Source organism: Gavialis gangeticus, unplaced genomic scaffold (assembly GCF_001723915.1).
Source record: "Gavialis gangeticus isolate Ggan-Ray unplaced genomic scaffold, GavGan_comp1, whole genome shotgun sequence".
Classification (NCBI taxonomy): Eukaryota; Metazoa; Chordata; order Crocodylia; family Gavialidae; genus Gavialis; species Gavialis gangeticus.
The window spans coordinates 40,165,503-40,178,350 of NW_017728998.1; the positions used below are offsets into that span (position 1 = coordinate 40,165,503).

Genomic DNA, 12,848 nt, shown 5'->3' on the forward strand with positions numbered 1-12,848 from the left:
TGAGTGCACAGACTCTCCATCACTTGGGACCCCAAGAGAAACCAGCCTGTCCAACTAGCAAGTACCCCCAGGAGCCAGTCCCTCCCTTCTGCACACCCTGGCTCCATGGAGAAGAAGGAAATTGTGCTCTCTCTTGACGCTAACACCAGTGAGTGTAGTGATGGGGCTAACCAAACAGGCTCCCTACATTGCTGGCCAGAAGTGACTGGAGGTGGTCCAGAGGTGATTATTGTGCCTGTTCTCTTTGGTGTGATATTTCTGTTAGGCATGGTGGGAAATACCTTGGTCCTGGTAGTGCTGGGACACATCCGGCCCAATGGACGCCCTTCACGGAGTGCCACAAACATCTTCATTCTCAACCTGAGCATTGCGGATTTCTCATTCCTGCTCTTCTGTGTCCCCTTCCAAGCCACAATCTACTCCCTACCTGAGTGGGTCTTCGGTGCCTTCTTTTGCAAGTGGGTTCACTACCTGGCCATGACCACCATGCTGGTCAGCATCTTTACTCTGGTAGCCATGTCTGTGGACAGGTACATTGCTGTGGTGCATGCAAAGCGCTCCCTCTGCATCCGCAGCAAACGCAATGCTGTCATGGGTGTCAGTGTCATCTGGCTGCTGTCACTGCTCATTGCCATCCCTGTTGCCCAGCACCAGGCCCTCATGAGTGGCCATGAGAAGGCACCCAACAGCTCTTTCTGCTGGGAACACTGGGCTGATGGTTCAGCTGCCAAGCAGACCTACAAGGTTGCCATCCTGGTGGTGGGGTACCTGCTGCCCCTGGTGCTCATCACCTGCTGCTATGCCAAGGTGGGTAAAAGGCTAAGCGGGACTGTGGGTGAGGGTCTGAAACATTCCCAGGTTATTTTTTATCTGAATCCACCAGTTCTACAACAGGGTGGGAAGAACTAAAGTGAAGGGAGCGAGCCAGCGAGCAAGGTGGTAGTGTAAAAGATTTCCAATTATTTCCTCTCAGATTTTCAGGATTGATGGGAACTCCTCATTTACCTAAATCTCGTATTGATTTATGGTTTACAATTATTTTATGTTTTTAGTAAATATTTCTGTCCTTGTTACTGGGTGACACATACACAAAGAAATGGTTACACAGAGGATACAAGCATTGCTGAATGTAAAAGTTAAACAGACTTTTTTCTTAAACTACAGTATTTTTAGGTACCAATTTGAGTTGGATTCTAAGCTGATGTCCCTGTAAGATTAAGCGAATTCTATACCATTGTAACAATTTTAAAAATATATATAATTTTTAGAAAGAGGCTTTAAAATAGAAATAGAAGCTATTATAAAGCATGTATGTGTTTTGGTTTTTTATATACTGAAATTGCTAGCCTTTGCCCGTGTGCGTGTGCGTGAGAGAGAGAGAGAGGGAGAGAGATGAGGAAACATCTTTCAATGAAGTGTTTGGATTCCTCTGGAGGCATTCAGATTGATGCTAGTTTCTCTTCTGCTAGGTTCTTACACTGAGCATATTAGCAAATGGCATGCAAACCACATTTAATAAATTAATTTTCTTTTAATTAATCAATCTAGGTAGTTTCATTTCCTAGTGCCAATGGCCAGAGAATAGTAACTGTCTGATTCTAAAGTTGCTGTAATTGTATTTTAGAAGGTTAATATTGATGTCATTAGAACACGAAATAGAAATTCTCACATTTATTTTTCATGACTCCCAATTCTGCCACCAATATTTTGAAAGGAGTCTAGCTATCTACTCTTAAAGTCAAAATTACTACTTCAAAATGTGCAATAAGTAGTAATGCAGCAAAGTGTCCTACTCTGACAGTATGCAGAAATGACTTTAGGGTACCAGCCATAGTAGAAATGTAAATGTAATCTTGTAAGAGCTAATTTAAGGTCCACTAAAAGAATTAAACATGCTTTCAGTTGGATTCTTTATCTAGAGTGAGCAATTTCTAATGAACACTCAGTATCATTGGTGACTTGTAGGGGGTGCACGATTGCATATGCACCCCCTGACTGTGGTGGTGCACCCCCTGTGAAAAGGCGTTGCTGACACTGCCAGTGGCACCTGCAGGAAGTCACCAGTCGCCACTCTCTCCCCCCTCCCCATCCCCACCCCGACGCTGCCAGCGGCATCTGCAGCCAGTCCACAATTGCCATGGGTGTTGCTGGTGGTGCCTGCGGGACAGCACTGTGACCACCTCTGGGAGCTCCCTACTTGCTGCTGCCACCTGCAGGAGCCCACTGTGCCCTCCCAGCCTCTGGGGGCATGCGGAGTTCATGCTCGATAATTTTCCCACAAGAAATGAGCTTTCACAAGAAACCAGTGTAAACACTGGAGTTAAAAATTTCAGTATGTATTTAACAAAAAATTGAAGCTGATTTTCATTGAAATCTTAACTTTATAAACTGATTCTTTTTCATTCTTAACTGTGTATGTAAACTACAAGTTCATTTACAAACTTTTTTTTTTAGGTTTTATATCATCTTCATACAAAAGTAAAAAACATTTCTAAGAAATCGGAGAGATCAAAGAAAAAGGTAAAATATTATTTAAGTTTATAAATGCAATGAATCATCTACCTGACTGATAGCATACCTTATTGTTTTACAATACATATGATGGTTCTCTAAAACGGCTAATCATTATCTCATGTTTCATTTGCATTTTTTGAGGAGCTTTTACTTACAATGGCATGCCTGCTGAGTTCTGTTAAAAGTTTTAATTGTTTTAATTTAAAACATGACTTCCTTGCCATGACTAGTTTCCTTAGTACAATATAACCTCATAAATCTGGATCTCCAAAATCCAGAATTCTCAAAATTCTGGCACTTTTTAAGCTTGCCCCTCTGCTCTCTCAAATATCTTCTTTACTTACGATCTCACAGTTTAGTTCTGCACACATTTAATAGCTTTAAAACTTGGTTAACTGGAGTCTTTCCAGCAGAAGACAAGATAGATGTTGACTTTATAGACTGACTCAATCAGAGATTCATAAAACTTTCATAAGCAGCAGTTTGATTCATCAGATGCTATTTTGCCAACCCAATTTCAGGATTAACCCTTCTTAAATAGTCTGCAATAATAAATTGGATTGCTTGCAATTACTTTGGAGAATAATACACTTGTATAGTTTCCTTCTAACATAATCACATTTCCTTCTGTTTCCCTCAGTTAAATATGGATTTAGGATTTAATCTTGTATGCAGTAGCAAAACACTGGCTTCAGTGCAGTAGGATCAGATATACCAGGCATAAACGTTGTAACTTTTAAAGCTAAACAGAATTGGTACTCAACTCTGTGTATAGATACTGACAAACAACCAGAGTGTGAAGAAGCATTTGGACAGGTGGCAATGCATCACCATGTTGATGGGGACACAGGGGTTGGAGGCAGTGACAGTGGAGCAGATGGAAAGGAGCTGCAGCAGGGAGCAGGGATGGAAGGGGGAGAAATGGGCCTGGACCCCAAGCAGTGGGAGGGAAGTGGGAGCAGGCCCGGGTGGCATGGGGCTCCACTCCCCCTCCCCCTGCTCTCCTCCCCATCATTCTTGACAGGCAGTTGGCTAGTGCTTTAATATTAGCACTATGTAGAGTACATTTTGATTGCTGCTATCTACACATAACCAAAGTGAAGATCATTGTATAAATCTGGTGCCTTAACACAAAGGATGGGGAAGATAGGATAAGTATTAAACATACAGAAAAAGAGTGTAAATGCTTCATGCCTTGGAAATGGATGTTTCCCCTGAAGTCATAACTTTGGCAACCTTATTAGGGCTGTTTCAAAGTACTGTGCTGAAATGGTCTTCTATGCTTTAATATCAAACTGTTACTATTGAATCTACTTTTTCTTTGGAAATCTCCCACCTACAGAGGCCAATACCAGATACACAACTTCATGAGGAGACTGTGCAGGTATAGTTGTAGTATTACCTATCCTGAGTACATGAAGCATTTTAGAATAATAATTAAAGAAAACCAAATTAAGGTCTTCCTAACAGGATGTTCTTATATGATCTCTTCTGGATTTATTACATCTTCAGAAATAGTATTGGATCTCTAACCAGTAATTAAGATGTTGTTCACTACACTCAGTACAAGTTCCTGATACTAGAATGAGTCATATAAACTTAAGAGCTCCACCTATAACAAAATCTGGTAACACTGTAATCCAAGAAAGACAAGCATCCAGATAGGTGTTCCAGGCCTCTTGTAAGTCATGTATGGAACCAGTGGTCTTAGTTCAATGTGGCTTTTCCTTGCATTAAAATTTTATTTTACTTGCTCAGCAAAGAGCCTGGAGTACAGCATGTTGTAGACAAGCCATGAAAAAAATGCATTGTTTTCCAGTATCTGCCCCCCCTTAGTAGGGACACAAATTATACATAAACTGGTATAAGTGATCAGAAATGGTTCAAATCTGTAACACAACAGAAGTTCAGTACACAAACCGGTTTAGGCTTGGGCTTTTTGACTTCTGTACTTTGTTTTAGTCAGAGCTCAGGGGGGGCTGAGCCCCCATAAGAGATGAGAGTTCCCCCATAAGAGATGAGAGCCCCACACCCCCTCAGCAGCCAGGAAGAAACGGCTGTTCAGTTCAGGGGGAAAGTGGCCCCTCCCCCTCGTCGCTGTCTGGTGTTTTTTTCTGCAGCTGCCTAGAGCCCGCGCCTGGGCTTCTCTGCAGTTTCTCTCTGCCACTGCCACCACTCCCACCACCTCCAAGCCCCCCAAGAGTCAAAGTGTAATTTGAACCCTGGCTTTAGTGAATTCTCTGCACCTTGGCAGATGAGTTTTTACAAATCAATCCATTTCTTTTGCCAATAGGCAGCACGGACCCAGGAAGGACAAGCTTCACCTCCTATAGATGTGTCTCACTTCTGAGAGTAATGGGATCCTTCCTAAATCATTTTGGCTGGTCTTAATGTTAATACTGTGTCACAGGACACTACTGTGACTGTGTAGCAACTTGAGGGCAGCCTCCCTATCTACTATCTTAACCAACAAAGCAAGGCAGGTGAGACTAGCAGGTGCCCGCAGGGCGAAGCTGGCATGGTCACAGGGCCCTAGGGGCATCACGGCTGTCTCTAGGGACCCCACCCCATGACATGCTGCTTGCTATGGAACTGGATCATTCACTTCAAAGGCCACAGGGTAGGCAGCATATGGAAACACAATATCTTTCTGTCATTATTTTAACTGCATGTGAAGTCATACAGACTTGAAAGGACAAAATTTGAAAACAGAGTTGTGCATCCTTTACAAATAGTATATACAAATTAGATTGTTTCTTTTGGAATTCCATTTACTGTTTGGTAATAAGAAGCTAGTTGAATTTTCCTGATGTGAAACTAAGGGAGATGGATCAGTAACTACTACGGTAATTTTCTCTGCACCTTTGCTTCCCACAATTTTTTTTTTAATAGGGCTATAAACTAACTGTCTTGACATTTCTTTTTTTCAGATGAATAGTGACTAGAGATCAAATTACTGGATCTCTTGTATTTAGCTACCTGCCTTTTCTTAGTTTGAGGGGGAACTCAATTGTTTTAATAACAGTTTGTAATGAAAGGGGCCTGAGAGACCCCACTAGCAACCCCAGGATCCCTGGACAGGCTAAGTAAGCCCCCAACAAAACAGAAAACATACTTCCTAAGCTGGAAGCAGCAGAGCTGCAATGATGTGCGGCACTGCTGCTGTGGCTTAAAAGCCAACTGTCAATCAAGTTGGGCAGCACTGAGCTGATAACTATAGCTACTGGTGCCACAGCAGGGAATTTAAAAGACACCCGGAGTGCCGGGGAAGGGAGAGGAGAGTCTGCCTCTGGGCTGCCTATGTCCAAGACAGAGGCAGACCTGGGACACCTAGGCATCAAGGTGTGCTTTCGGGGCTCAATTTGTATGGAGTCAGGTAGGCTTCATGATCTGAGGCTAGGGAGCCTCAAGTAATCAGCTAATCCAGCATCCTTGGGGAGCTGGGAGAGTTGCCTGCAGACTAATAGGGGCAACACTCCAGAGAATAGGCTCCTTTTCATTTTTCTTTTTTTTGTTTTTTTTTTCCTTTATTTTTGTTGGAAGGATGGATAGGACCAGAACAAACCTAAAACTAGGGCTTAACCCAAAGGTTTACCACTTGTATGCAAGAGACAAGCTAGCAATCCTAATAAGGTCAGGAAGCACCATCAGGATAGCCTCAGACAAAATCCAGATCAAGCCAGAATCCTATATCATATTTCATTGCCTCAACGTCATCAATAGCTGGTATGTGGCTCGGGGTGTAGGGGAGGTGAAGCCCCCTTTGTCAACCACTCTCAGATCCATGAGTACCCCAGGTGGGACTTCTGTATTAACATTGCTGAACCCCTCCTATTCATTTTGTTATCAAAGTTGTGGCAGGAGAGTTGAGGGGAGGCCTATCCTAGTGGTCACTCAAGAAAATCCCAGTGTTGGGTAAGCGGAAATGTTACACAGTTCTATAGTCACTTCTGTCTATGCATTCAGGCACCTTCTTCGTTTCATGAATTGCCATTTTTTTTCTTTTTTCCCCCCCTTTTTTGATAACAGTAGTGACTTCAAACTTTGCTCTGCCATTGAAAAGTTAATAGTTCCTGTTCTTTCACTCTGACCCAGAGTCTTTCCTTCTGATCCTGAATTCATTGCTTGTCAGCTTTTAAATCTATGTCTGAAGTAAAGTGGAAACATGTGCAGCACCCCACTCAACCAAAACAAGGTGTGTGGGGGGTGTTCTATGTGGCCATACCTCTGGAAAAAAAAATTTTTTTTTCCAGAGGTGTGGCCACGTAGAGCAGGGAAGAACCTATTCTTCATCTTATTCATTCTTGCTCAGGCAGAAGCTAGTTTTAACCCTTTCACAGCTGAATTGTCAAGAGATTTGGCTGCTCAGCCAAAAGCTGAAACTGTAGCTGCTGTTAGACTCCATGGGCAGAGCTAGGATTTGCGGGGAGAAAAACCCTAAAAACAATCTACAGGGCTCTGAAATAGGAGAAGATATGCCAGGAGTAGTTAACAGACAGCCACAATTGTTTAAGAAAGGATAGCTGGATTAGTGGAATATCAAGACCATTAAAAAAGAGGGATGGTCATTAACACCCGTGGAATAGAGAGCCATTAGCAAGAATTGGACAGATAATGAGTCATGAATTACTTGACTCCTTCAGCACTACCTGAATGGAAATGCCACTTATACTATTGAGCATTTGGTTTTAAACATAGGGTAGAGCAGGAATCAGAGTGGACAAGGACTGCATCACCCCACCATGATCTGCCCCTGTTCAACTCTGCTCTTACCTCCTTGCAGTTCCTGGAGGGAAGAGAAGGAAAAGCAGAAGCAGCCATTTTACAGCATCTCCATGCTTCTCTTCTGGGCAGAAAAATTAGCATAATTAACTAATTATGGGGGAAAGGATGTGTCTGAGACACGAGTGTAAATATGGTAATTTACAAAGGCTTGTAGGAAGCAGATGATTCTAAATTTCCAAAACAGAGACTGATGATACAAGATGTATTATGGGGAGAGGAACTAAAAGCAATGGTAGTGTCATGTATAAAATGCTCAGTGATGTGTAAATAATTGTGTTACTACTAAAAACATTACATTGGTAGTAAGATTTCCTGCTATCGAACATTTATGATGAGTCTTATAATATCTATATTGCATGTAATTATACATAGATATGAAGATTTTTGTTTTTTTTCTTCCAAGTTGTACAAAGAGGGATTTCCTGTTGAAATCAAAATACGGTTGAACAGCTATGAAATCTTCATGTCAATTGTATCTACATAGGACTCAAAAGAAAGCCTGAGAGCTTTCCAGACTGTTCTTTTTCTTCACCCTGAAATGTTCATGCAGTAAAAATAGCAAACCAGATTATAGCATTAAATGCAAGGATGTAGAGTTGTTTCCACTAAATATTCTTTTATAATTTTTCTTCACATAACAAGGGATGCAGCTTACTGCCCATCCCAGGTACAACACAAATCATACAGCTGTTCCCTCAAATTTCAGAACTATATACTTGTATCTCATTATGCCCCAACATGTACCCTAGAGCTTGAGCAATAAGGTAGAAATGCAATGTTTCACTGTTGACCAAAATACTTACAGTGCCACTGAAGAAGGGAGGGAGAATGTGGTACAGGTCATCATATTATAAGTAAAGTCTGTAATGGCACCATCTCCTGGGATAGCCATGAAGCCCCTGGAGGCCACACAAGTCCCTTGTACTCTGCTGTCAGGGCAGTTCACCCTTCTTTTTCCCACCATGCCTTGATGTAAAGGGTCGGCTGAAGGGTCGCACTCAGAGGGTGGTGGTGGATGGGTCATACTCGACCTGGGGGGAGGTGGGTAGCGGAGTCCCCCAGGGCTCGGTCCTGGGGCCTGCACTGTTCAATTTCTTCATCAGCGATCTAGATGATGGGGTGGAAAGTAACCTGTTTAAATTCGCTGATGACACCAAAATTTGGGGGGAGGTGAGCACGCTAGCAGGGAGTGAGAGATTGCAGAGGGATCTGGATAGGTTACAGGGGTGGGCTAACAGGAACAGGATGCGTTTCAATACGGACAAGTGCAGGGTGCTGCACTTGGGCAGTAGGAACCAGCAGCACACTTACACAATGGGGAACTCCCTACTCGAGAGCACGGAGGCAGAAAGAGATCTTGGAGTCATTATTGACTCCAAGATGAACATGGGCCGACAATGCGAGGTCATGGTTGGCAGGGCTAACCGGACCTTGTCGTGCATCCACAGGTGCATCTCGAGTAGAGCCAAGGAGGTGATCCTCCCCCTCTACGCGACGCTGGTCAGGCCACAGCTGGAGTATTGTGTCCAGTTCTGTGCGCCCCATTTCAAGAGGGATGTGGACAACATGGAGAGGGTCCAGAGGAGGGCCACCCGCATGATCCGGGGACAACAGGGCAGACCCTACAGTGAGAGACTGCGGGACCTGAACCTATTCAGCCTCCACAAGAGAAGGCTGAGGGGGGACCTGGTGACCGTCTATAAACTCACTAGGGGGGACCAGAAGGGTTTGGGGGAGACGCTGTTTCCCCTAGCGCCCGCTGGCATAACAAGGAGTAATGGGCACAAGTTGATGGAGAGGAGGTATAGATTGGACATCCGCAAAAACTACTTCACAGTTAGGGCGGCTAGGAGCTGGAACCAACTTCCAAGGGAAGTGGTGCTGGCCCCTACCCTGGGGGTCTTTAAGAAGAGGCTGGATGCCTACCTGGCTGGACTCATTTGAGTCCTGTTTCTTGTTTTGGGGTTTTGTTGTTCTCCCGCCCTGGCGGGGGGGTCGGGCTAGAAGATCTACTAGGTCCCTTCCGACCCTAAATCTATGAAACTATGAAACTATGTTAAAGTACAGGAGGCTACCCTGATCTTATACTGACAATCCCCAGGTGTTGGGGGTCAACACCTTAAGAGCTAATTGTATGGCTCCATTTCACCCCCATACCACACTCCATGCCTTGGAGGTGTTTTGAGTCACCAATCAGGTGGGACACTTGTCCCTATGTCTCCAGACCACTTCAGGCCTTCCTTCCCTTATTGGGGTTTCAGCCTACCCAGGTTCCTCCTTCCTACTCTGGCTGGTCCCATAGCCAAGGCCCACTGTTCTAGACCTGGCCTTTGGGCTCCAGCCCTGGTCTTGCCCCTGTCAGGCACCAGGCCCCTAGCTTGTGTCTCTACCCTTCTTCAGGCTCTGTTACCCTATGCTCTGCCCTGCTCTGGGTTCTACAGCCCCACACTTTGTCCTGCTCTGCTTTGAGCCTGCCCCCAACAGGGCTCAAGGCAATCACATGCCCCTAGACACTAATGGGATCTCCATACCACCCCTTTTGTCCCAAATCATTAGTGTAACTTAAAACCCTTCAGTCTTCTGCTAAGCACCCAAAACCTCATCAGGCTTGACATAAAATGAAGGCCACTTGCCTGCATAATGAGTCTCTCTCTCTGTGGCCCAGGTAACTTTTCCTTGTTCCCAGGCCTACAGAGTTGCTTTCTTCCAGTCCCACTAGAGATTGAAGGGGCCCCACCATGCTGCTTTCTGGAGCTCCACAACTCTGAGCTGTCTTCCTTTACTGACTTAAGCCCAGGATTTATATAGCTTGGGCCTAAGCCCTCTCCCAGTCATGTGACACCACAGTCACCTGACCTGACTACAGAACTGTCCCTTAAAACCTGCTCTGCTGGCTGCCTGTGCTATAAAGTCGTCCCCTCCCCTCAAAGGGGCCATGGTACTCTGCAGTTACCAGGCCAGGGTTCCCTGTTACAGTCTGTCATAAAGTCTGGCAAAAACTTGGATGAATATCCACCACTGGAAATGTGCTTGGTCACCAGTGGCGATGCGTAGGGGGTGCACCCCCTCACAGCCAGCGCTCCCTACTTACATGACAGGCAGGGGAGTAGGCATAAGTGCTGGTGCCCCCCCTGCAAGTGACAGCCGGGGAGTAGGGGTGCCAAGAGAAGTGCTACCTTCTGGGAGTGCTGCTGGCGCTTCTGGGTGCCCCTCTCATGCTTCCCGATCAGTACAATCGGCCACGGGGACCCTTCCCCTCCTCCCCCCCAGTCACTGACTGGATGCCCCCCTGACACAGGAGGCACCAGTCACCCATGCTTGTCACTATTCAAGTTAAAAAATCCATATGTGAAATGTTCAAAAAGAATGGCTTTGGTTAGAGTGGCCAACACTACATGGCTTCACAAATTTGTTAAATTATTTCAGACTTCAAACCTGACTGCAAGTCTCTGTACAATTTCTGTATGTTAATTCCCATTGTTTTCAAATAAATATTAATCTCCCTGTAACAGGGTCCCTACCCCCGTTACTAGAGGTACAAAGGGGGCCCCGTTACTAGAAAGACAAAGACACTCACAGCTTTCTCTCACTACTACTCTCCCTGCCCTTCCCTTTTCTTGCCACCTTCCTTCCCTCCACCTTCTCACTGTGATGTGAACACAGCCTTCCCTGTTTGTTCCTGGGTCAGCACTTCCCTGTCTCATCTGTCACAGGCTAGCTGGGCACTGTGAGTATATCAATTTAGCCACTGGGCTGTTTGGTTCAGGATCAAGGGGGCAGAGTTGGGAGTAAAGCAATGGCAAGTTTATTATAGCTTACACACACACACACAACAGTTACCAGAAAGATAAATGTGATAAGTACATAATGCAGTATTAAAGAGCTAATAGTAAATAATAACAACAGATTATAACAACAGAGAAATAGATCAATCTGTCACAGGCCAGCTGGGCACTGTGAGGGTATCAGCCACTGGCTGTTTAAAACAACAAATAGACAGACATGGGCTGGCAACTTATCGATAGTCCCTCAATGTCAGGTGCGCGCCAGGTGACTCCAGCAAAGTCAGGTGTCCCCTATCTACGCTGTCAGAAGGATTACCAGGGAAGATCCCTTGACCAGGATCCGATCTTCACTCACACTAGGAGTCCGGGGTCCGGGCGTGGAACAGCAGTGACCGTTCTGTTCCCTCCTTCCTGCTGGTCACCTGATGCATGCGCTTTTTATACCTAGTCTTATGCTAATCTGTTGGCTTTAGAGCCATTCACAATCGTGTTCTATAGCTATTACCCTATGGGATTAAAAGGTGTTAAAAATTATTATAAAGGTTACTACTAAAACTTGGGTTTATCAAGCAAATTACAACACAGCATCTTCAGGTTTGAAATTAACATTACTCCTCCTAAATCCAACCCTTTTAGAACTCTCTGACTATGGTTTTTTGAGATGTGCTTTCCTGGAATGTGCTGGGTAGGCCAGGCAGTTGAATCTAGTTTTTATCATCACCAAGGCTAAATTCTGAGCGAGAAAAAACCGTTAGGTCAGCTAATTTTACAACTATAGCTTTATCTTTGAGGCCTAGTCAGTTCCACAAACAGTTACAAATTACATTTTCAGGTTACAAAAATACAAGCTTTAAATTAGTAGACAAAAATTCCAAATGCCTCTAAGAAGCACATATTTATTGCTTATTTATTTCTTTGGTTCTTGCCTCCACACTCATCCCAATCTGTGCTCACTCCCAATTGCTCCACACTCACATGCACACTCACCCACTTACCTTCATCCCGTGGTCAAAGTTAATGGGCTTGCAGTTGTTGCCACGGAAAAAACCAAAGCTGAGGCAGCTGAGGCAGCATAAGTCAGATAACTGCCAAGTGCAGGCACAGGCAGGGCTGATTACTCAGGGCAGAAGTGAAAGTGTCAGATGACCCTCTGCCACAAGATGTGAGGCTCAAGTTGGCTGGAGAAGGAAAGAGACAGAGGCAGAAGGAACCCAAAGAGAAGGAGCTCCCAAGGCTGAGGCAGGTGTCCAGAGTCAGCACTAGGGAGCGAATCATAAGTAGCAGCCGAGTAAGAACAATGGAAGAGATCATATGGAGGAACCAGCTACATTCCCAAAGTTAGTTTTATTTTACTTTCAGTTCAGACTCTGATATAACTGGCTTGGGTGAAATGAAACCTGGCACAGCCTGTGCACCTGGAATTAGACTGACGCTAATGACTGCAGCTGAGCCTTGACTCTGGCAAGTGGTCTGGATTGGAGAGAAGGGGGACTGAGCTTCCACAGAGACTGAGAGAGACACTAAGAGTAGCTGGGAGATGCCAGCAAAGGCTTGAGGGCAAGGGACTGGCTTTGAGCTCAGTTGGGAAGTGTCTGCTAAGATGGATAAGCTGCAGCTCATCCAGGCTTGGCAGCTACAAGCCTGTGACATGTTATGCTACACCTGAAGCCTTGAGTACAGGATCCAGAGGTATAGGGTAGTGTGACAGGAGTGCCACTATTGGATCCTCTCCGAGTATGGCTCCGCCCTCCTGTAATGGGCTAA

General features: G+C 44.9%; 1 protein-coding gene across 1 annotated transcript in view; it reads left to right on the plus strand.

The window, feature by feature from the left end:
- Positions 1-51: 51 nt before the first annotated feature.
- The window catches only part of LOC109289628 (galanin receptor type 1-like), a 48,235-nt gene continuing 35,438 nt past the window's right edge, over positions 52-12,848 (plus strand). Inside the window, exons 1-2 of the mRNA XM_019505743.1 lie at positions 52-807; positions 2,455-2,520. Coding sequence (XP_019361288.1) covers positions 106-807; positions 2,455-2,520 — 768 coding nt within the window. The 5' untranslated portion in view covers positions 52-105. The remainder of the gene's footprint in view (positions 808-2,454; positions 2,521-12,848) is intronic.